Raw genomic sequence first — 24,572 nt, forward strand, 5'->3', positions numbered from 1 at the left:
GCTGAATGAATACTAGGGGCAATAACTGATGCTGTGTGGTTACCAGGGACAATAACTGATGCTGAATGAATACTAGGGGCAATAACTGATGCTGTATGGTTACCAGGGATAATAACTGATGCTGTGTGGTTACCAGGGGCAATAACTGATGCTGTGTGGTTACCAGGGACAATAACTGATGCTGAATGAATACTAGGGGCAATAACTGATGCTGTGTGGTTACCAGGGACAATAACTGATGCTGTGTGGTTACCAGGGGCAATAACTGATGCTGTGTGGTTACCAGGGGCAATAACTGATGCTGTGTGGTTACCAGGGGCAATAACTGATGCTGTGTGGTTACCAGGGGCAATAACTGATGCTGTGTGGTTACCAGAGACAATAACTGATGCTGAATGAATACTAGGGGCAGTAACGGATGCTGTGTGGTTACCAGGGGCAATAACTGATGCTGTGTGGTTACCAGGGACAATAACTGATGCTGTGTGGTTACCAGGGGCAATACCTGATGCTGAATGAATACTAGGGGCAATAACTGATGCTGTATGGTTACCAGGGATAATAACTGATGCTGTGTGGTTACCAGGGGCAATAACTGATGCTGTGTGGTTACCAGGGGCAATAACTGATGCTGTGTGGTTACCAGGGGCAATAACTGATGCTGTGTGGTTACCAGGGGCAATAACTGATGCTGTGTGGTTACCAGGGGCAATAACTGATGCTGTGTGGTTACCAGGGGCAATAACTGATGCTGTGTGGTTACCAGGGGCAATAACTGATGCTGTGTGGTTACCAGAGACAATAACTGATGCTGAATGAATACTAGGGGCAGTAACGGATGCTGTGTGGTTACCAGGGGCAATAACTGATGCTGTGTGGTTACCAGGGACAATAACTGATGCTGTGTGGTTACCAGGGGCAATACCTGATGCTGAATGAATACTAGGGGCAATAACTGATGCTGTGTGGTTACCAGGGACAATAACTGATGCTGTGTGGTTACCAGGGACAATAACTGATGCTGTATGGTTACCAGGGGCAATAACTGATGCTGTGTGGTTACCAGGGGCAATAACTGATGCTGTGTGGTTACCAGGGACAATAACTGATGCTGTGTGGTTACCAGGGACAATAACTGATGCTGTGTGGTTACCAGGGGCAATAACTGATGCTGTGTGGTTACCAGGGGCAATAACTGATGCTGTGTGGTTACCAGAGACAATAACTGATGCTGAATGAATACTAGGGGCAGTAACGGATGCTGTGTGGTTACCAGGGGCAATAACTGATGCTGTGTGGTTACCAGGGACAATAACTGATGCTGTGTGGTTACCAGGGGCAATACCTGATGCTGTGTGGTTACCAGGGACAATACCTGATGCTGTGTGGTTACCAGGGACAATAACTGATGCTGTGTGGTTACCAGGGACAATAACTGATGCTGTGTGCTGTGTGGTTACCAGGGACAATAACTGATGCTGTGTGGTTACCAGGGACAATAACTGATGCTGTGTGGTTACCAGGGACAATAACTGATGCTGTGTGGTTACCAGGGACAATAACTGATGCTGTGTGCTGTGTGGTTACCAGGGACAATAACTGATGCTGTGTGGTTACCAGGGACAATAACTGATGCTGTGTGGTTACCAGGGGCAATACCTGATGCTGAATGAATACTAGGGGCAGTAACGGATGCTGAATGATGAGCAGGGGCAATGCCTGATTCTGTATGGTTACCAGGGGCAATGCCTGATGCTGTATGGTTGCCAGGGGTAGGGACTATGCTTTTATTTTTTTATTTTTATGGGTTACAACTGATGTTGCGTGATCCCTAGAAACAGTGGATACTGAATGTTTGTTTGTTCTTCGGGGTAAAAACTGATCACAATGGTGGTCTTGAGATATTAATTGACGCACAATGGCTTATAGGGGTAACCTCTGTCTGATGGGTTTTATATTTAGGGGGTAGCAGCCACTTAGTGAATAGTAGGATTATTATTATTATTCAGGATTTATATGTGCACCACCAGATGGCGCCACCAGTTTGTCAACTGATTTCTCAATAATCTGATTACAGAATGGTCCTTATGGGGTAACAACATTTTTTATTCATGGATTAGCAGAAATTCCCCCCCCCCCCCCCTTTTTATTTTTATTTTTCCCTTTTAGAACGATTACATGAATAATTATACAGTTTGTGGTGGGTATGTTACTGTTATTAATTAAATGATTAAATATATCTTATAATCGGATGTATGATGGTGGCATTGCAATAATAATAATTTATCGCGATGGTCATGTAATGCTGCCATCATCTTATTATCCTTTTATTTATAGATTCCGCTCTTATAGCGAGAAATGTATATGTCCCCAGCAATTTATTTTCTATAAAATGTTCTGAATGTTCCGTATAATCTGGGCTGAGGCTGATATACATTGAGGACAATGATAATTGCACATTTATGTACAAAATATAATAATCTCCGCTCGCGTCCAACATTGTACATGTATAGCTATTTGCTACAGTATAAGGTAATGCGTGCAAGTACATCATCACTATACAAAATATAGTATATTTTTTTATTAAATACCGCAGTGTTTAACCACTTTCAGCCCCCGGACCATTTTGCTGGTCAAAGACCAGACCACTTTTTGCGATTCGGCACTGCGCATCGCTTTAACTGACAATTGCGCGGTGGTCGTGGTGACGTGGCTCCCAAACAAAATTGACGTCCTTTTTTTCCCCCACAAATAGAGCTTTCTTTTGGTGGTATTTGATCACCCCTGCGGTTTTTATTTTTTGCGCTATAAACAAAAATAGAGCGATAATTTTGAAAAAAACGCATTATTTTTTACTTTTTGTAATAATAAATATCCCCCAAAAATATATAAAAAAACATTTTTTCCCTCAGTTTAGGCCGATACATATTCTACATATTTTTGGTAAAAAAAAAAAAAATCGCAATAAGCGATTGATTGGTTTGCGCAAAAGTTATAGCGTTTACAAAATAGGGATAGTTTTATAGCATTTTTATTAATAATTTTTTTTTTTTTTTATTTTATTACTAGTAATGGCGGCGATCAGCGATTTTTATTGTGACTGCGACATTGTGGCGGACACATCGGACATTTTTGACACATTTTTGGGACCATTGTCATTTATACAGTAATCAGTGCTATATAAATGCAGTGATTCCTGTGTAAATGACACTGGCAGTGAAGGGGTTAACCAGTGGGTGGCAGTGTAGGGGTTAAGTGTTCCTAGGGGTGTGTTACTAACTGTGGGGGGGTTGGGCTTTCATTTAGTGTACACTGATCTCTGCTCCAATCACATGGAGCAGAGATCAGCGTCACTAGTTGCTAGGCAGAATGGAAAAATTTTGTTTATACAGCATTTCCTCCATTCGGCCGCTCCGTGAGACGATCGCGGGGATGCCCGCGGCAATCGAGTCCGCAGGTCCCGCGACCGGACTCACGGGGGTCCCGACCAGCGCGGGAGCGCGCCGCTGGCGGCGCGCTCCCGATGGCATGGCGGCAACGAATATTGGACGTACCTGTACGCCAATATGCCTGCCTGTGTCATTCTGTCGATGTACATCATCGTGCGCTGGTCGGGAAGTGGTTAAATACCGCAGTGTTTAAAGGGGTTGTAAAGGTTCGTTTTTTATTTTCTACATAGGTTCCTCTAAGCTAGTGCATTGTTGGTTCACTTACCTTTTCCTTCCATTTCCCTTCTAAATGTTTTTTTTCTTTGTCTGAATATCTCACTTCCTGTTTCTCCTCGGTAAACTTCACACCATCATCCGAGTGGTGGTTAGTCAGCCAGAACAGCTTACTGAGGAGGAACAGGAAGTGAGAAATTCAGACAAAGAAAACAAAGAAAAAAAAACATTTAGAAGGGAAATCGAAGGAAAAGGTAAGTGAACCAACAATGCACTAGCTTATAGGAACCTATTTAGAAAATAAAAAATGAACCTTTACAACCCCTTTAAATACACATCTAATATGTGTGTGTGAGATTAGTATATATCGGCTCCTATCACTGTCTGCGTGTGTTTGTAAGACTTATAATGTTATACCTGTGGCCCATGATCATAGTATGATCTCATACTACTACACAGAATGTGCAGCCTGGTATATGATGTGGATTATACAAGGGGTGTGGCTTATGAGAAGTGGGAGGGGCCAACTGTGGAGGGGCGTGGTCTTGTGCCCCCCCCCCCCATCCTAAAACTTCACCAGCCGCCACTGGTGAAATACAACATTTTGCTGCCGGCTGATCCCCAGAATCTCCATAAATCCAGTCTAGAGACATAAATTGTGTCGGCAGCACAGAGAAGGAAGATTATCGGAGAGAAATCCAGGAATACAGGACGGGGAACACAGCTCAGGAAAGTGACCAGGGGATTACAGGCTGATATCACCCAGCCCCCGCCCTACTCTGGACCAATCAGTGAGCAGTATGGGTGGAGGAATGGATTTAGTGTTAATGACCCACCTGTGCTGATCTCTGTAGGAGTGTCCTCCTCTATAAATGTCCCCGTTATTCCATCCTCCTCCATAGACTGCTGATCATCCCTCACATACCTCTCTTCTTCTTCTGATTTCACCTCAAATTCTATATCCATTGGATCTCCACTCTAAACCAAGAAAATGAGAGAGAATATCATCTGTAAGATAGAAGATTTATTACTATGACATCACATTAAAAAAAAAAACACATCCTCTCCAGAAGTCCATGTTGTAGATTCTCCATCCCACCAACCTTGTAACAGTGGGGGATGGTGTGACCTTCCTGTGTGGAATCCCGGGAATACAGAGGACGGGGACATCTCTCTGGTGGGTTCCTGGTATTATGTGGCCCCATCATGAAATCCTTATACAGATCCGCATTTCCTTCAAAAAACTCCTTCATCGCCCTATACTGCTCATCCGCCATTTTAAACTCTTCTTGAGCATCAACTTTAGGATCTCTCAGGTTTCCACTCTGAATATATAATAAAAATGACATCAATGGTAACAATGCAGATAATGTACAGATCCTAATGATACTATCAGTGATTGTTCCTCATCTACCTGATGATGGTGGGGGATGGTGTGATCTTCCTGTGTGGAATCCCGGGAATACAGAGGACGGGGACATCTCTCTGGTGGGTTCCCATTACTGGATCCATCTGTAGGAAACACACACACTGACTGAATACATTGTTTCTATGTGTTTATCAGATGATGGGGGATGGGTGGAGCCTCCGTACTGCTCTCTCCTTTACAATAAAGTCTCCTCTTACCCGGTGATGTGAGGGGCGGCTGATTGGCCATCATGACGTCCTTCCCGGCTCCGCTCTCCTCTCCTGTCAGCAGCTCGATGATCTCTCTGGTGACTTCTAGAATCTTCTTTGTATTTCTCTATTCTATCAGGGAGGGAGGTGGAGCCAATGTGATGGTCATGTGATCTCCAGACTTTATTGTACACACCAAAAGTAGTTAAAAAATAATACTTACAAAAATAGTATAAGGATACAAAAGAATGTGTTGCTTCATAAATGAATAAAGTTCTAATATTGTTCATTCGTTTCAAAAAAAGTTATGAAAAGAGTTCTTACAAGTTCGACCATGTGGTCTATTGTCTAAGCTTTTAGAAATGGCCGTATATACTCGAGATGTACCGTATATACTCGAGTATAGGCCGACCCGAGTATAAGCTGAGGCCCCCATTTACCCCAAAAAAACTGGGAAACTTATTGACTCGTATATAAGCCGAGGGTAAGACATCCCTGTGTCCCGTCCATTCCTGTGTCCCGTCCGTCCCTGTGTCCATTCCTGTGTCCCGTCCATCCCTGTGTCCATTCCTGTGTCCCGTCCGTTCCTGTGTCCCGTCCGTCCCTGTGTCCCGTCCGTCCCTGTGTCCCGTCCGTCCCTGTGTCCCGTCCGTCCCTGTGTCCCGTCCGTCCCTGTGTCCCGTCCGTCCCTGTGCCCATTCCTGTGTCCCGTCCGTCCCTGTGTCCATTCCTGTGTCCCGTCCGTCCCTGTGCCCATTCCTGTGTCCCGTCCGTTCCTGTGTCCATTCCTGTGTCCCGTCCGTCCCTGTGCCCATTCCTGTGTCCCGTCCGTTCCTGTGTCCATTCCTGTGTCCCGTCCGTCCCTGTGTCCCGTCCGTCCCTGTGTCCCGTCCGTCCCTGTGTCCCGTCCCTGTGTCCCGTCCATTCCTGTGTCCCGTCCATCCCTGTGTCCATTCCTGTGTCCCGTCCATCCCTGTGTCCCGTCCGTCGCTGTGTCCCGTCCGTCGCTGTGTCCCGTCCGTCGCTGTGTCCCGTCCGTCGCTGTGTCCCGTTCGTCGCTGTGTCCATTCCTGTGTCCCGTCCATTCCTCTGTCCCGTCCGTCCCTGTGTCCGTCCCTGTGTCCCGTCCGTCCCCGTGTCCCGTCCGTCCCCGTGTCCCGTCCGTCCCCGTGTCCCGTCCGTCCCCGTGTCCCGTCCGTCCCCGTGTCCCGTCCGTCCCCGTGTCCCGTCCGTCCCCGTGTCCATCCCTGTGTCCCGTCCGTCCCTGTGTCCCGTCCATCCCTGTGTCCATTCCTGTGTCCCATCCATCCCTGTGTCCATTCCTTTGTCCCGTCCATCCCTGTGTCCATTCCCGTGTCCCGTCCGTCCCTGTGTCCATTCCTGTGTCCCGTCCATCCCTGTGTCCATTCCTGTGTCCCGTCCGTCCCTGTGTCCCGTCCGTCCCTGTGTCCCGTCCGTCCCTGTGTCCCGTCCGTCCCTGTGTCCCGTCCGTCCCTGTGTCCCGTCCGTCCCTGTGTCCCGTCCGTCCCTGTGCTGTCCTTCCATCCCTGCCTACCTGTGCCAATCTGCAGCCTCTGTGTGCCACGCTCTCCTCCTGGCAGACGGCGGCCATTCCTCTGTTCAAAAGCCGCGCCTCCCTCTCTGTGATAGGCGGAACACTCAATTTCCCAGCAGTCTGTGTTCCGCCTATCACGGACATCCTCTCATCCTCATACTATGGACGAGGATGAGAGGATGTCCGTGATAGGCGGAACACTGACTGCTGGGAAATTGAGTGTTCCGCCTATCACAGAGAGGGAGGCGCGGCTTTTGAATTGTAGAATGGCCGCCGTCTGTCTGCTCGATACGCTGATCGGGTAGGCAGACGGCGACGACTCGAGTATAAGCCGAGGGGGGCACTTTCAGCCTCAAAAAAGAGGCTGAAAATCTCGGCTTATACTCGAGTATATACGGTATTCAGAGCTGGGTGTAGGTGAAGAAAGGATCGTCTTCCAGCAAGCTTTTGCTTATATGAACTCAAAGCTTCTAAATTCGCGCCAAAAGAAACACACACACCCCTATTTCCCCCCTTAACATCACCTCCCCTTATGTTTCTCACAAGGGTGAGGGCTAAGGAGTGGATACCTGAGCTTTTCAACATCTGGTATCCTTCAGACTATAAGCTGCCCATTCATCTGACAGGAAATGGGGGGGAAGGGACCTTGCAGTAGAATTTACCAAACTCGGAAACTTAAAAAGGGGGTTGTAAAGCTTCGTTTTTTTCATTTTCTAAATAGGTTCCTTTAAGCTAGTGCATTGTTGGTTGACTTACCTTTTCCTTCGATTTCCCTTCTAAATGTTTTTTTTTTTCCCCCATTGTCTGAATTTCTCACTTCCTGTTTCTCCTCAGTCAACTTCACACCATCATCCGAGCTGGTGTTTAGTCAGCCAGAACAGCTTACTGAGGAGGAACAGGAAGTGAGAAATTCAGACAAAGAAAACAAAGAAAAAAAAAAAAAACATTTAGAAGGGAAATTGAAGGAAAAAGGTAAGTGAACCAACAATGCACTAGCTTAACCGCTTGAGATCTGGCGCTATAGAGGAATGACGGCTGCAGCGCGGACCTGCGGACCCCGTGCACGAGCGGCCTGCGCACCCCCTGAGGGGTGCGCGCAGCGCGCTCTGTGATCGGCGAGTCTATGAGACTCGCCTGATCACAGATCGGAGCAAGGGGTCGATCCCGACCCCCCTTACCACGTGATCAGCTGTCAGCCAATGACAGCTGATCATGTGATCACAACAGAGCCGGTGATCGGCTATTTTTCCTCCTCGTGCTGACAACGCGAGGAGAAAAAAAAAAAAAGCTGATCACCGTCCCTCTCACGGCGAGCTGGGGCCAAGTCATCAGTGCCCACCTGCCCCCACCTAATTATAGTAAAAGTGCCACCCATCAGTACCACCCCTTAGTGCCCATAGTGCCACCCATTAGTGCCCATAGTGCCACCCATCAGTGCCCATAGTGCCACCCATCAGTGCCCACAATCTGCCTCAGCAACAGTGCTGCACCTCATATGCCACATATCTGTGCCCATCAGGATCATCTACCAGTGCCCATCAGAGCCACCTATCAGTGCCCATCAGTCCCATCTATCAGTGGTACCCATCCGTGCCACCCATCCGTGCCATCTTATCTGTGCCCATCTTTGCCCATCAGTGCCGCCTTATCTGTGCCCATCAGTGCCGCCTTATTTGTGCCTATCAGTACCGCCTTATCTGTGCCTATCAGTGCCCACCAGTGCAGCCTATCAGTGCAGCCTATCAGTGCTCACCAGTGCCCACCAGTGCCGCCTCATCAGCGCATTTCAATGAAGGAGAAAAATGACCTGTTTGCTAAATTTTATAACAAACTATTAAACATGATTTTTTAATTTTGCATCTTTTTTTGTTTGTTTAGCAAAAAATAAAACTCCGAGCTGTAACTAAATACCACCAAAAGAAAGCTCTATTTGTGGGAAAAAAATGATAAAAATTTCATTTGGGTACAGTGTTTGTATGACCGCGTAATTGTCATTCAAAGTGCATCAGCGCTGAAAGCTGAAAATTGGTCTGGGCAGGAGGGGGGTTTAAAGCGGGAGTCCGCCGGGACTCCGCGTTTTTTTTTTTTTTTTTTTTTTTAAAGCCAGCAGCTACAAATACTGCAGCTGCTGACTTTTAAAATAAGGACACTTACCCGCCCAGAGCGCCCGCGATGTCGGCACCCGAAGCCGATCTCTCGATCGTCTCTCGGGTGCTGCCGCCACCGCCATCTTGGGTATGGGAATCAGGAAGTGGAGCCTTTCGGCTTCATTTCCCGGTTCCCTACTGCGCATTGCGCGAGTCGCGCTGCGCAATAAGGACGGTCCCCGCTGTCTCTGGGATCTGTGCGTTTCCCAGCAGGCAGCGGGGGGGGGGGGACTTTCAGAAAGGGGCGTAGATCTACGCCCCTTTCCGCAGATAGCCATGCCGGAAGTGGGTGCAGATACCTGTACTGTACAGGTACCTGCACCCCCCTCCCCCCTGAAAGGTGCCAATAGTGGCGCCGGAGGGGGGGGGAGGGTTCCGATGAGCGGAAGGTCCACTTTAGGGTGGACCTCCGCTTTAAGAATATAACACTGTGAGGTCATTGTGATGTCATAGGATTCTCTGACTCTAGTTGGAGGGATATTGGGAGAAGGAGCTGTAGAGGGCGCTCTATGAGGTTTCTGTTCACAGAATAATTTCTCCCGGGTGCGTCCCACCTCTCCTAAACTGAAAGATTAACTTTTTCTGTGGGCTTTGCCATCATATTCCTGAGATCTCCGTGTACTCCGGTAGACTTTACTGATCATATTTTAGGATGAATAGCTGAGACTTGGAACATTATGGAAAAATATTTCCGGACATTTACTACCAATGACATTTTTTCCTTTTTAAATCTTATAAAATAAAGACATAAATATCCCAATTCCCCCTAAATAAACCACCCATCCCCCCGTCACTAATAAAAGTACTCTAATCCGTTTGTTAGGACTGTGCTCTTCATTTCATTATCCTGGTTTTGGCTGTGATACCTTCTCCCTGTCTGTCTGTCCACCTGCACGGTGATTGATGTGGTCAGTCTCTGGTTGGAGACCAAACCTGATTTAAGCCAGCCAAGCCCGCAGTCTCATGCTTGTCATATTGTATTTGTAACATGTGCTTCAAGCACTCTGTTTGTCTGCCCTGCTCAACTGTTGGAATTCCCTCGTTGATGACCTCGGATTGGATATTGACTACTCTTTGATTTCTACCTGCCTTCTGACTACGGATTTGACCCTGACTATTCTGAACTTACCCTGCCTTGTACCTGGACTGTGGTTGAACCGCACTGCCTGTCTGCCGACCGCAAGTACCTGGTTGCCGTACTCAGTTCGTTCCTGCCCTGGAGTGGTGGCACTATAGCATTGTGTATAAGTCCTGGGCACAACTGAGTACCAGGAGGCCTGCTTGCCTTATGGGAAAGGGGGCTTCTATAGGTGAAGAACACAGAAGCCAGCTATAGTGTGTGACCACCTGTGTTAGGGGTAAGTGTGACATTGTTAGTATAGATGTAGAAATTCTACAATAGACTGATGAGGTGAGAAGGTGATTGGTGGAAAAGGTGACACATCTCCAAAATGAAAGAAATGTTTCAGAAGTTTAAGTGGGGGAATGTTATGACCCTGAAGGGGTTCATCTACATTTCCACATTATATATGGCTGGGGGGGGGGGGGGGCACATGTCTTGCTATAAATGGGTTTTTTATTTAAGTGAGAGGACTTTGGCTCTGCACTTCAGAGATTCTTCTGACAGTTGTGTCCTCTCTCCTTAATCTCTCTTTCCCTCACCCCTCAGCCTGTATATATCACCCTCAATTCTGCCCTCTCCCTATTTTGGAAAAACCTCAACATATATTCTATGAGGCATAATGAGTCTTTTGAACGGGTCATTTTTCCCCACAAGATTTTAGAAAATGTGGGAAAAAAATGAAACCGCTTTTTTTTTTTTTTTTTTCTACAAAGTTGTCCATTTATACAATATTTCTAACATATACATACAAAAAATTACACCTCAAAATACATACTCCTACTCCTCCTGAGTATGACGATACAACATGTGGGAGACTTTTCCACAGTATGGCTGGGAGTGACTGGGGATGACTGAGCATGGCAGAGTATGACTGAGCATGGCAGAGTATGGCAGGGGATGACTGAGCATGGCAGAGTATGGCTGGGGATGACTGAGCATGGCAGAGTATGGCTGGGGATGACTGAGCATGGCAGAGTATGGCTGGGGATGACTGAGCATGGCAGAGTATGGCTGGGGGTGACTGAGCATGGCAGAGTATGGCTGGGGGTGACTGAGCATGGCAGAGTATGGCTGGGGGTGACTGAGCATGGCAGAGTATGGCTGGGGGTGACTGAGCATGGCAGAGTATGGCTGGGGGTGACTGAGCATGGCAGAGTATGGCTGGGGATGACTGAGCATGGCAGAGTATGGCTGGGGATGACTGAGCATGGCAGAGCATGGCTGGGGATGACTGAGCATGGCAGGGGATGACTGAGCATGGCAGGGGATGACTGAGCATGGCTGGGAGTGACTGAGCATGGCTGGGAGTGACTGAGCATGGCTGGGAGTGACTGAGCATGGCTGGGAGTGACTGAGCATGGCTGGGAGTGACTGAGCATGGCTGGGAGTGACTGAGCATGGCTGGGAGTGACTGAGCATGGCTGGGAGTGACTGAGCATGGCAGAGTATGGCTGGGAGTGACTGAGCATGGCAGAGTATGGCTGGGAGTGACTGAGCATGGCAGAGTATGGCTGAGGATGACTGAGCATGGCAGAGTATGGCTGAGGATGACTGAGCATGGCTGGGAGTGACTGAGCATGGCTGGGAGTGACTGAGCATGGCAGAGTATGGCTGGGAGTGACTGAGCATGGCAGAGTATGGCTGGGAGTGACTGAGCATGGCAGAGTATGGCTGGGAGTGACTGAGCATGGCAGAGTATGGCTGGGGGTGACTGAGCATGGCAGAGTATGGCTGGGGATGACTGAGCATGGCAGAGTATGGCTGGGGGTGACTGAGCATGGCAGAGTATGGCTGGGGATGACTGAGCATGGCAGAGTATGGCTGGGGATGACTGAGCATGGATGAGGATGACTGAGGATGACTGAGCATGGCAGAGTATGGCTGGGATGACTGAGCATGGCTGGGGATGACTGAGCATGGCAGAGTATGGCTGGGATGACTGAGCATGGATGAGGATGACTGAGGATGACTGAGCATGGCAGAGTATGGCTGGGATGACTGAGCATGGCAGAGTATGGCTGGGATGACTGAGCATGGCTGGGGATGACTGAGCATGGCAGAGTATGGCTGGGATGACTGAGCATGGCTGGGGATGACTGAGCATGGCAGAGTATGGCTGGGGATGACTGAGCCTGAATGAGTATGGCCGAGTATGGCCGAGTATGGCCGAGTATGGCCGAGTATGGCCGAGTATGGCCGAGTATGTATGTAGTACTTCTAAACTTCTCGTTCTAACCTCCTCTTTTGACCAGAAGCAATGGGTACACAATGGATACACAATGGATACGCGCTTCTACTCACTCTGATGCCAACACCCTTGACCTTGTATTCTCCTACCCATGCACTCCGTGCAACCTCTCCAACAATCCTTTTCCTCTCTCTGATCACCAACTTATTAATTTCACTCTCTCCTTGTCTTCCACCTCCTCTCCCTCCAACCCCATAACAGTTACATGTGAAAACCTTCACCACCTAACCCACCTTAACCGTTCCCTTCTCTGCTACTGTCCACCTCTATGATAAAATTTCACCTGCCCAAACCTAACCACTTCTTGTCTACAATAGATCCCTTTCCCCCGCCCTGGACACTGGCCCCCCCCTCACTACACACAGTAATGCAAGTACACCAAAAACTTTGTCAAACAGATGACACCAGAAGTTGAGTGCCTGAGGCATAGGACTAAGTCTAATGCCTCGTACACACGATCAAACAATCGGGTGGAAAAGTCCGGCAAACTCAAGTCCGCCGGACAATCCCCCCGTGTGTAGCCTCCGGCAGACTTTTTTGACCCGAAAGTACGGCGGACTTAGAAAGTAGTTTTGCACTCCAATCTTCCCGCCGGACTCGCATTTCTGCCGACAATCCGGCCGTGTGTATGCCAGTCCTCCGTACTTTTGAAATGAATGGACTTTTCCCGCCCGGAGAAAAGTCCGCTCATTTCGAGCGGGTCTCCAGGTAGACGGGGCCCGCGAAGGAGACGTCGCTGGCCCCGCCACCTGGTATGGACTTAAAGGGGAACCCCAACGCCGAAAAAAATTGGCGTGGGGGTTCCCCCCAGGTCCACATCAGACCCTTGTCCGAGCACGCTACCCGGCCGACCAGGAAAGGGGGGGCGAGCGAGCGCCCCCCCCCCTCCTGAGTCGTACCAGGCCACGTTCCCTCAACATGAGGGGTGCCTTGGGGAAGGGGGGGGGGCACGTGGCCCCCCACCCCAAAGCACCTTGTCCCCATGTTGATGAGGACAAGGGCCTCTTCCCGACAACCCTGGCCGTTGGTTGTCGGGGTCTGCGGGCAAGGGGCTTATCGGAATCCAGGAGCCCCCTTTAATCGGATACCGGCCCCCCACCCTATGTGAGGGTGGGGGGGCCCTTAGGTCTGGTATGGATTCTAAGGGGAACCCCCTACGCCGAAAAAACGGCGTGGGGGTCCCCCAGATCCACACCAGACCCTTTTCCGAGCACGCTACCCGGCCGGCCAGGAAAGGGGGTGGGGACGAGCGAGCGCCCCCCCTCCTGAGCCGTATCAGGCCGCGTGCCCTCAACATGGGGGGTGCCTTGGGGAAGGGGGAGCCCCTCTCTGCCAGTCCCTCTACTGGTTTCCCTTCCGTATCCTCCACCCCTCTCTGCCAATCCCTCCACTGGCCTCCATTCAGTGTCCTCCACCCCTCTCTACCAATCCCTCCACTGGCTTCCATTCAGTGTCCTCCACCCCTCTCATTCAATCCCTCCACTGGCCTCTATTCAGTGTCCTCCACCCCCTCTCTGCCAATCCCTACACTGGTCTCCATTCAGTGTCCTCCACCCCTCTCTCCCAATCCCTACACTGGTCTCCATTCAGTGTCCTCCACCCCTCTCTGCCAATCCCTCCACTGACCTCCATTCAGTGTCCTCCACCCCTCTCTGCCAATCCCTCCACTGACCTCCATTCAGTGTCCTCCACCCCTCTCTGCCAATCCCTCCACTGACCTCCATTCAGTGTCCTCCACCCCTCTCTGCCAATCCCTCCACTGGCTTCCATTCAGTGTCCTCCACCCCTCTCTGCCAATCCCTCCACTGGCTTCCATTCACCTATTGAGCTCAAACTCAATTTACCAAAACCATATAATATGAGGTCAAGCCTATACACTTTCAATTTGTATGCAACCAGGCAGGTCCTTGCACTACATGAAGGTAAATCTAAAGAAAATTGAACAAGAAAATGGTATAATGTATGGCCAGCCTTACAAACTCATCCACAACTCGGTCCCCAGCTACATCACAAACCTAGTCTCACAATACCAACCAAATCGTTCTCTTCGTTCCTCCTGTTATCTAGCTCTCTCGTCGCCTCTTCCCATGCTCGCCTCCAGGACTTCTCCCAAGCCTCTCCCATTCTCTGGAACTCCCTATCCCAATGGGTCAGACTATCTCCTACTCTCTCAACTTGTAGACAATCCCGGAACACCCTTCTCTTCAGAGAAGCCTTTCCTGCCCCCACCTAAAAACTGGACTTTTATTTTCTCCATCAGCCCATCCCCCACAGTTATTGTCTTTTGTATCCTTTGACCCTCCCTCTTAGATTGTAAGCTCTAAGGATCAGGGCCCTCTGATTTCTCCTGTATTATATTGTATTGTAACTGTACTGTCTGCCCTCATGTTGTGCAAACTGTTGGCTCTATATAAATCCTGTATAATAATAATATATGTGTGTATCATCATCTGCTGGAGATAAAAGACATCACAGTGACTATGGAGGAAGAGGACGGACATGACGGGGGATAAAAAATAGAAAATAAGATCTTATTACCTTCTCTGCTGCTGATATCAGCAATGTCTCCTCTACCTCGTATCACAAGGAACTTCCCGCCTGTACCTGACATCACTTCCTGTCTTCCATAGAGACTTCCTGTCTGGGTAGAAGTGAGATCACCATCTTGTGGAGCTCAGAGGAACTGCAGCCCTGAGAAACGTCTCGTAGTGTGAACACGGCCTTGTGCCGTGTGTGTGCATACCTCCCAACATTTTGAGATGGGAATAAGGGACACCTACTACCAAACGTATGTAGGCATAGGACACGCCCCTGCCACACCCCCTTAAAGGAGAATTAACCAAAAAAAAGTTTAACTAAATCCACAAGGGCTTTTTTTACCACTACTATTTCTTTATACTGGCTTTTAACATTTACAAATGCAGCGATTTAGAATTTTGATAAAAGGTTTAGCACTGGGAAACACTTTTTGAAAGATACAAAGTGCATTTTATGTACAACTATATAGATCAGACCGAAATGAGGGACAAATGAGGAGGAAAGAGGGACAGAGGGACATTGCTCCAAATCAGGGACAGCCCCTCGAAATCAGGGACAGTTGGGATCTATGTGTGTGTATGTACTGTATATCCTTATAGATGTGTAGTGCCCCCCCCCGCAGGAGCCACTGATGTTATCTGGTTCTTTCCCATACAGTACAGAGGCCACCAGTCACCCATGTAACCGTCCATTCACTCCGACTCCAATAAACAGTCTTTTTGTAATGTATTGTTTGTAGAATAACAGGAGAGGGATTGGGGCAGAGACATAACTATAGGGGGCACAGGTGTGACCCAGCCCCATGCTTCAGGGGGACCATGCGGCTCTCCTATTATATTTTTCTACACATTTGTATAGGGGGGCCGCGATATTTAGAGGAACCGATCACCTCCATCTCCCTCATGCTGCCCCCCGCTGAATGGCGGTGGGAGGGAGTGGAGGAGAAGCCGGCTTCCAGCGGCTGCCGGAGGGAAATGGAGGAGATCGGTTCCTCAGGGGATCTCCAAGCTACGGCCCTCCAGTGGTTCAGGAACTACAATTCCCATCATGCCTAGTCATGTCTGTGAATGTCAAAGTTTTACAATGCCTCACAGGGCGTGTAGTTCCGCAACAGCCGGAGGGCCGTAGTTTTGAGATCTCCGCTCTCCGCTCTCTATAAATACACATGTTCACCAGCACACCATGGATCTTGAGTTGCAGTCCACAACTTTTATTGCAGAAAGATCACATCATAGCAGAATAGGTGCAACGTTTCGGAGCCACGCAGGACCCCTTCGTCAGGCATGTGATAAAGTGCATACAATGGAAAAAGAATAGAAATTAACTACCACCAATCAAAATCAAGGAAAAAAGTGACAGACATTACCTCAGACATCAAACATGAATTACAAAGCCTGGGCACGTATTGAAACAAATGAGACCAAAGTGGATGCCATATTTACCAGGGCGAACCAAAAAAACTGATCGCATACAAAACCTACACAATCAACTTGACGTTTGCTATGGCCAAAATCAACGACCTGGAAAATAGGTCTCGAAGGTACAAATTCAGGATTAGAGGCCTGCCAGAAAGTATTACTGACATACAATAAGCAGTTTCCTCCCTCATCAAGGAGCTCATCCCTGGCATTCGCAGAAATGAACTACCACCAATCAAAATCAAGGAAAAAAGTGTCACCCCCCTCCTCAGACGTCACATGATGTCATATTCCCGCCAAAAGGCCATAGTATACTGTAAAACGAAAACATATTTAAATACAGCAAGGCAGCACCCCTGTATATTATTTAATAAAGAAGCAGGGCCCAGCAATCCCCTCAAAGTGCAGTTCCTCCTCGGCGTTCAGGCACATCACCGATCTCGGCACACAATCAGCGGTGATACTAAATTAGATTGCGATGCCCCTGGGTGGCAATCAAACACCCACGATGATAATATGTCCTAAATAGTGTGACTGGTTGAAGATAGGAAAAATTGACTTTGAAGGCACATATAAAAGTATTATATTTTAATAGTCTACATTAAAAGATTCACAACATATACAAACACAATAACATAATAAAAGATAAGTAGGACTTGATGTGGTTCCCCTGGAGGATATGATAGATAATACTTCCTGTGTGACAAATACTCGGAATATGCCCACACAAATGTATGTTCCTCTCAGGATGGATTCCACGTGTCCTTAAAGTGGTGTCCCCCCCCCCCCCAAAAAAAAAAGCTGATTAGAATTCCTAAAAAATAAAATTTGGATTTTTTTTTAACTCACCTCTAAATGCCTGTTGTTAGGGGGTCCCTCGTAGTTTGCCACCTTCAGTGCCCGGGCAAAGTGACATCACTTCCCCTTGGCGCAGGAAGGGCTCCCTCCCTCCTATCAGTCATCTGGGACACGTGACAGGTCCCAGATGACTGCGCGGCACCCATTGCGCCGCTCGTGCATGCGCAGTGGGTGGCCAGGTGTGAAGCCACAGCTGGGTGCCCACAGTAAGAATGCCGGCGCCGCGGAATGAGTGTGGCTTCGTTTCCCCGCATTGTTGGGCCCTGGGACAGGTAAGTGTCCGATTAATAAAAGACAGCAGCTGCAGTATTTGTAGATGCTGACTTTTAATTTTTTTTAAAGGGGCATTCTTCTTTAACATAAAAATTCTGCTCTAGGAGCGCATGCGCGGTGCTCTGCTGTATGGCCGCCTAGCCTGGGAGCTCCATCCCGCTCGAGCTGACAGGTGCCCCCAGTAGAGAGCGACACCACACAACACCCTTACCCATACCTACCTGACGGTGCAGACACCCCCGGGAACAGTTTGATGGCCGTGGGCACGGCCAGGAGAAGCCTACAGGAGCACTTTGCCATGGAGCAGGCTGGGTGTACCAAGATGTCTGCGGCTCGGCAGGCACACAAGGCTTCTAATGCAGAGACCCCCGCGATGGCCCCCTGGCACAATCAGCAAGCTGTGGAGGTATGTGAAGCCACCCACCTGCACACATCCTTCAGAGACCCTACATCCCCAGCTTCCACAGAGTTTCTCATAATTCAGACCCTGGATGATCTGTTAATATCCCCCATGGTAGCACCTTCCCCCAGGTCCGGAGACCCCCACTAGGCCTGACACTGCTCCCTCTACTACAGACAGACATGGCATTTACAGTATTTTCACCAAATTTGCTGAAATGCTTGACAGGGGTTTCTCCCGGACTGCTGCACAAATTACATCAGACATCAAATATGATTTACAAAGCCTGGGTGCACGTATATATACAATTGAGACCAAAGTGGATGCCACAGTTACCAGGGCGAACCAAAACACCGATCGCATACAAGACCTACACAATCAACTTGACGTTTACTATGGCCAAAATCGACGATCTGGAAAATAGGTCTCGAAGGTACAACTTCAGGATTACAGGTCTGCCAGAAAGTATTACTGAGATACATAAGCAGTTTCCTCCCTCATCAAGGAACTCATCCCTGACATTCGCCCCCACAGATTAGAACTGGACCGACCTAATAGGGCCCTGGGCCCACCACGTGCTGATCGCCTGCTCAGGGACATTTTGGTGAAACTGCACAACTACGGAATTATAGAAGAGTTGATGAAAAGGGCCAGCACCACACCGCAACTACAGATTATGGGGCATACAATTCAAATATTCGCCGACATTTCTCCCTTCACGATTCAGAGGAGAAGGATACTTAAACTTTTACTTTCAGCCCTCTAACAGAAGAGTATCAAATACTGGTGGCTTTTCCCCTTCAGCCTCAAATTTGAAATTAACACTAAATCTTTCAAATTTTCTTCCTTTCCTGAAGGGGAACACCTGCTGCTGAAGCTTGGCATCAGCTCCATGGATCCCCCTTCACCGATGCAAGCCTCAACTGCAATTACAGCAAAGCGCCCACCTCCCTCTAGCCCTCTCTCCTCCATATGGCAAACTCCCAAAGCCAAGGAGAGCTCCAAGAGCAAGAAAAACCAGGAGGGTTTACCTCCATGAAAATTAACTGTAAGAGTCCAGGGCTTACTACACATGCACCAATGGAGCGTTGCCGCAAGAGAAAATCGGTGCCAACTGAGCATGTGCCAAAGACGCCACAGGGCGCAAACCCGCACCTGAGCAGAAGACTTGATGGAAAAGGGAAGGAAAATGCCCAGGACGCGCACAGGAAGTGATCTCAACCTGATGGAAAAAGGCGGGAAAATATCCAGGAGACTCACAGGAAGTGACATCGACCTGATGGGAAAAGATGGGAAAATCCCCAGGAGGCGCACAGGAAGTGACCTCAAACTTCCCTATATAAGCCCAGCCCAGACACTGCCAAATGGCTGGATTATCATTATTACCCCCTGGTTCCTGTGCTAGTGTGTGATCTGTCTGAACCTGTTGTGACCTGGAACCCTATTTGACTACTCAATTGCTGCTTGCCATTGTCCTCGGATTTGTACCTTAACCATTCTACTTCTTTGCCCCTTTTGTACCCCTTTTGCCGACCCCGGCTTGGATGTCAACCATCCTTCTTCGGATTAACCCTTTTATGCTTCATTGCCCAACTGGACTTGACCTCGGCTCGGATCTTGGACTAAGGCTTGCACGGTGCTCCACACCCCTGGCACCCCTGCCACTCTGTGTCCAAGTCTCTGTCTGCATCTCCAAAGGCTTTAAGGACCCGAGGTGCAAGGGATGCCTCCCCACTACTTCGGTCTCACATCAGGTATGTGACCCTCGTGACATTAACTCTGGCAATTCTGACCAATCAACCCTCCATCCCAAGGGAGCTCTTTTTTTTCTGTATCCCCACTGGACTTCCTTGTGGTAGGATCAAACCCCCTGGGGCCCCCAGGGTTATGTCTTACAATGTAGAAGATTGCCTTAATATCTTCTCCGGACTCTGTTTATAGAGCTACTTTTCCCCTGTCTTAATATTACTTACCCATGGTATACCAGATCTGACTTGCAAAGTATATCCCGGCCAGAAACTCGATACCTTGATCAAGTACACTCACAAACCTGGACTATGCCGGCACCACCTTCGATTGCTCCTACAGCACAGTTTACGCCTGTATGCTCCAGAGTCATTAGGCGGTGATAAAGTAGGCTACAGGGACTCTTCCCCTAATCTGACACCCACTTTCCACCTCCCGTTTTTTTTTTTTTGCCTTCCTGCACCTAACTAGCCTCACCCCCCCCCCCCCCCCCCAGCAGAAAATGTATTTGCAATGTTGGAGCAGGTGAGCGATGTTTATTTTCTACAGATGCTCGCAATTTTTTCTTAATTATAGTTGATGTTGTTAATTTGGGGGTGCTGCGGCCTGAGCAGTACCCTTGTGCCCCCCCCCCCCCCCCCTTCCTAGGTGTCGGCGTTTTTTTTCCCAGGCCTGGTCGGGCTCCCCTCTCTCTTTTGGAGGGTGGTTGTTTAGTGCCTTAGGACACGAGGGATAGATCCCCCTTCCTGCCCTGTGTGCTCTTTTATGTTCCATTTTTTTCTGGATCTCGATTCTCTACTCTTTCCTTTTTACTAACCTCTCCTTTTTTTCAGTGACCTGCATAGCTTCATACCATCGCCAGTTCCTGAATTCCCGGCTGATATCAGGGTTCCTCCCGTGGCCAACGGATCTCGACATCTTATGGAGGGTAAGTGACGACAGCTCGCTGGCACCCTCTCTTGCTCTGCTCCATGGCTGACCCAACTGCACATAACACTTCATCTCTCTCACAACGTGCAAGGCTTAAACTCTCCAATGAAACGCACAAAATTTTTCCAGTACTACCATACCCAGAAAATAGATGTTACTTATTGATATGGCATAGCAAGCAGATATTTGGCAGTTATAACTTTAATGGTTCCGGCGCACTCATGTATGACCCTTTGTTATGGACTATATGTAAGAATAAAGAAAAGGAGGAAGAAAGGAAAAGGAGAGAGAAAGTGAGGAAAACAAGAAAAGAAAGGAAAAAGAAAAATAAATAAAAAGGGGGGATGTGAACAGGAAAGAGAAAAAAAAATGATGAAATGGAGAGGGAGAAAAATAAAAACATGAAAGAAAAAAGAAAGAAGAACGGAGAAAAGGGAGAAAGAAAACATGTATTTGTCATTCTTATGCCCCGTACACACGGTCGGAAATTCAGGCGGAAAAGGTCAGATCGGATTATATTGTCGGGAAATCCGATCGTGTGTGGGCTCTATCGGACCTGTTTGAGAGCAGGATCTAAAATTTTCCGTCAAAAAATCCGATCTGACTTTTTCCGATAGTTTGTAGAGAATTTCCAACGGACAAAGTGCCACACGTGCTCAGATTAAATTTACGAGACCAAAGCTATTGGTTACTAGCCTCTACGTAGTCCCGTCGTACCCAACGAACGTCGCCTCGTTCCAAAATGATCGGATTTTCCAACAACTTTGTCCGACCGTGTGTATGCAACACCAGTTTCGGCTAAAATCCATGAGGGAAAAAAAATCCGATGGATTTTGTTGTCGGAATGTCCGACCCGTGTGTACAGGGCATGATACTCACATGTATAGTAAAACATAAATTTTCAAAAAGATGATAGATTTGTAATCAATTGGATCACGAAGAAACCAAATAGGTGCAGCAGAAAAGAAAAAGCAGAATATAAAAACATGAACGGAAATAGTCACTAGGCAGTACTGCTCTGAGAGTTAGTGCAAGGGTGACACCAGACAGTTGCATAGTACACGAGGTCTGGGTTTGGGGCTCTGGACATGAGACCCCCTTAACCACTTCGCGCCCAGGCCAATTCTGACATTTCTCTCCTACATGTAAAATTCCAAATTTTTTTGCTAGTTTGCTTACATAGAACCCACAAACATTATATATGTTTTTTTTTAGCAAAGACCCTAGAGAATACAATGGCGCTCATTGCAACTTTTTATCTCGCACGGTATTTGTGCAGCAATTTTTCTAATACGTTTCATGCTTAAAAAAAACAAAAAAAACATTAAAGTTAGCCTAATTTTTTTGCATAATGTGAAAGAGGATATGCCGAGTAAATAGATACCCAACATGTCACGCTTCAAAATTGCACGCGCTCGTGGAATGGCGCCAAACTTTGGTATTTAAAAATCTCCATAGGCGACGCTTTAAATTTTTTTACTGGTTACATTTTTTGGGTTACAGAGGAGGTCTAGGGCTAGAATTATTGCTCTCGCTTTAACGTTCGCGGCGATACCTCACATGTGTGGTTTGAACACCGTTTTCATATGTGGGCGGGACTTACGCATGTGTTCGCTTCTGTGTGCGAGCTCACGGGGACAGGGGCGCTTAAAAAAATTTTTTTATTGTTAATTTAATTTTTTTAGTTTTACACTTAAAAAAAAAATTTTTAAAAATTGATGACTTTTATTCCTATTACAAGGAATGTAAACATCCCTTGTAATAGGAATATGGCACGATCGGACCTATTTACAGTGAGATATGGGGGGGGGGGGGGGTCAATAAGACCCCACATCTCACCTCTAGGCTGGGAAGAATAATAAAAAAAAAAAAAACGATCATGGCTTCCTAGCCAGATCGGCGCCGTTAATTTGAATACAGAGGACGGGCGTGACGTCATAACATCGTGCCCGGCCTCCGAACGATCATAGAGACTCCGGGGACGATCTGGTCCACCAGAAATCTCTATGGTAACTTGCTGGGGCCGGCGGATCCTGTGACCGACTCACCGATGGAAACGGTGAGTCGGTAGAAGCACTGGAGGGCGGCGGGAGGGGGGGCGTCCCCTCCCGCCGCCCGTAAGAACGATCAAGCGTCGGAACAGCCGCTATGATCGTTCTTATGGTGCAGGGAATTGCCGGCTGAAAACGGCAATATCTGAATGATGTCTGTGGACTCACGCATCTTTTAGATATAACCACTGAAAGCCCATGACGTCAATAGACGTAGTGTGGGCGCCAAGTGGTTAAAGATTGGCAGATATGGTCAGAGGGTACAGTAAGGTGTAATCCTTTGGAAGGTACTTTTGATGTCTGGAGGTACGAGACCCCAGAATAAAAATACCTTGGAAGTAGTTTAGCTGTGGCTTCATAAATCTGTAATGATGATGAGTTGATGGATGTGTAAATACACGTTTGTGTGATTAAAAATTTTCAGGCCCGTTTTTGAACTTTCTGTGGCTGGTCCATGCAAAGATTTCGAGATGCTCTCGTGTTTTTCAAATTGTATTTTTTTTTCTATCGCTAAAAGAGTGAAGGCAGCATTCCATCTGGTCGTTTTTGTTTTTTCATTTTTTTGGGGAACTATGAAATATCTCCCCCACATTTGTATCTAAATGTTTGTGTCGTGTTTTAGTCTTCTCAATGTTTGTATGTGGTAACAAGATGTTTGAACCTACCGCGACAGCTCTCTTACATGTCGCGGCCAGGGCTGGACTTACCATTGGGCTTGACTGGGCTGAAGCCCATGGGCCCCGCCCAATAAGGGGCCCCGCCGAGATACATAGCCGAGTGTAAACGGCTCGGCTCTGCTCACAGTCACGCCCAGTCCCGCCCAATGGTAAGTCCAGCCCTGCTGGATGGACATAACACAGGAACTGGGCGTGAATGTGAGCCGAGCTGAGTACACTCGGCTTCTCTCGGCTCCGCTCGGGACTGCGAGAGGACCCAAGAGCTGCGAGATACACAGGACTCTGTATCTCTGCGGCGCCATTTTTAACCACTTGCTTACTGGGCACTTAAACCCCCCTCAGTCCCAGACCAATTTTCAGCTTTCAGCGCTGATGCACTTTGAATGACAATTGCGCGGTCATACAACACTGTACCCAAATGAAATTTTTATCATTTTTTTCCCACAAATAGAGCTTTCTTTTGGTGGTATTTAGTTACAGCTCGGAGTTTTATTTTTTGCTAAACAAACAAAAAAAGATGCAAAAAAAAAAAAATCATGTTTTAATAGTTTGTTATAAAATTTTGCAAACGGGTCATTTTTCTCCTTCATTGAAGTGCGCTGATTAGGCAGCACTGATAGGCTGCATTGGTGGGCACTGATGGGCTGCATTGGTGGGCACTGATGGGCTGCATTGGTGGGCACTGATAGGCTGCACTGGTGGGCACTGATAGGCATAGTTAAGGCGGCACTAATAGGCACAGATAAGGCGGCACCGATGGGCACAGATAAGGCGGCACTGATGGGCAAAGATGGGCACAGATAAGATGGCACGGATGGGTGGCACGGATAAGTGGCACGGATGGGTGGCACGGATGGGCACTGATAGGTACCACAGATAGATGGGACTGATGGGCACTGATAGGTGGCACTGATAGGTGGCTCTGATAGGTGGCACTGCTGGGCACTGATGGGCGGCACTGCTGGGCACTGATGGGCGGCACTGCTGGGCACTGATGGGCGGCACTGGGGTGCAGCACCTTTGAGGCAGATTTTGGGTGGCACTGTGGGTGGCACTGCTGGGTGGCACTGTGGGTGGCACTGTGGGCACTGGTGGGTGGCACTGTGGGCACTGCGGGCACTATGGGCACTGCTGGGTGGCACTGACAGGGGGGCACTTACTTTATTTCAGGATGGCACTGCGGGTGGCAGGTGGGCACTGGCAGGGGGCAGGTGTCCGCTGGATATGCTGGCCGTGATCGGGACTGATGTCCCGAACACGGCCGCCGGCGATCGGCTTTTTTTTTTTCTCCTCGCGCTGTCAGCGCGAGGAGGAATACTAGCCGATTAC

The 24,572-nt window shown here is 48.3% G+C and overlaps 2 protein-coding genes across 2 annotated transcripts in view; one reads left to right on the top strand and one right to left on the bottom strand.

The window, feature by feature from the left end:
* The window catches only part of LOC143955348 (uncharacterized), a 316,606-nt gene extending 311,180 nt beyond the window's left edge, over positions 1 to 5,426 (bottom strand). Inside the window, 2 exon segments of the mRNA XM_077465415.1 lie at positions 5,077 to 5,174; positions 5,289 to 5,426. Of these exon segments, the coding sequence (XP_077321541.1) occupies positions 5,077 to 5,174; positions 5,289 to 5,322 (132 nt within the window). The 5' untranslated portion in view covers positions 5,323 to 5,426.
* LOC143955908 (uncharacterized) overlaps positions 1 to 24,572 on the top strand; it is an 865,587-nt gene that overhangs the window by 344,366 nt on the left and 496,649 nt on the right. The gene's annotated exons all lie outside the window — the stretch shown is intronic.

Source organism: Lithobates pipiens, unplaced genomic scaffold (genome assembly GCF_037356315.1).
Source record: "Lithobates pipiens isolate NorthernLeopardFrog02 unplaced genomic scaffold, aLitPip1_a1.2 Scaffold_35, whole genome shotgun sequence".
NCBI classification, from domain to species: domain Eukaryota; kingdom Metazoa; phylum Chordata; class Amphibia; order Anura; family Ranidae; genus Lithobates; species Lithobates pipiens.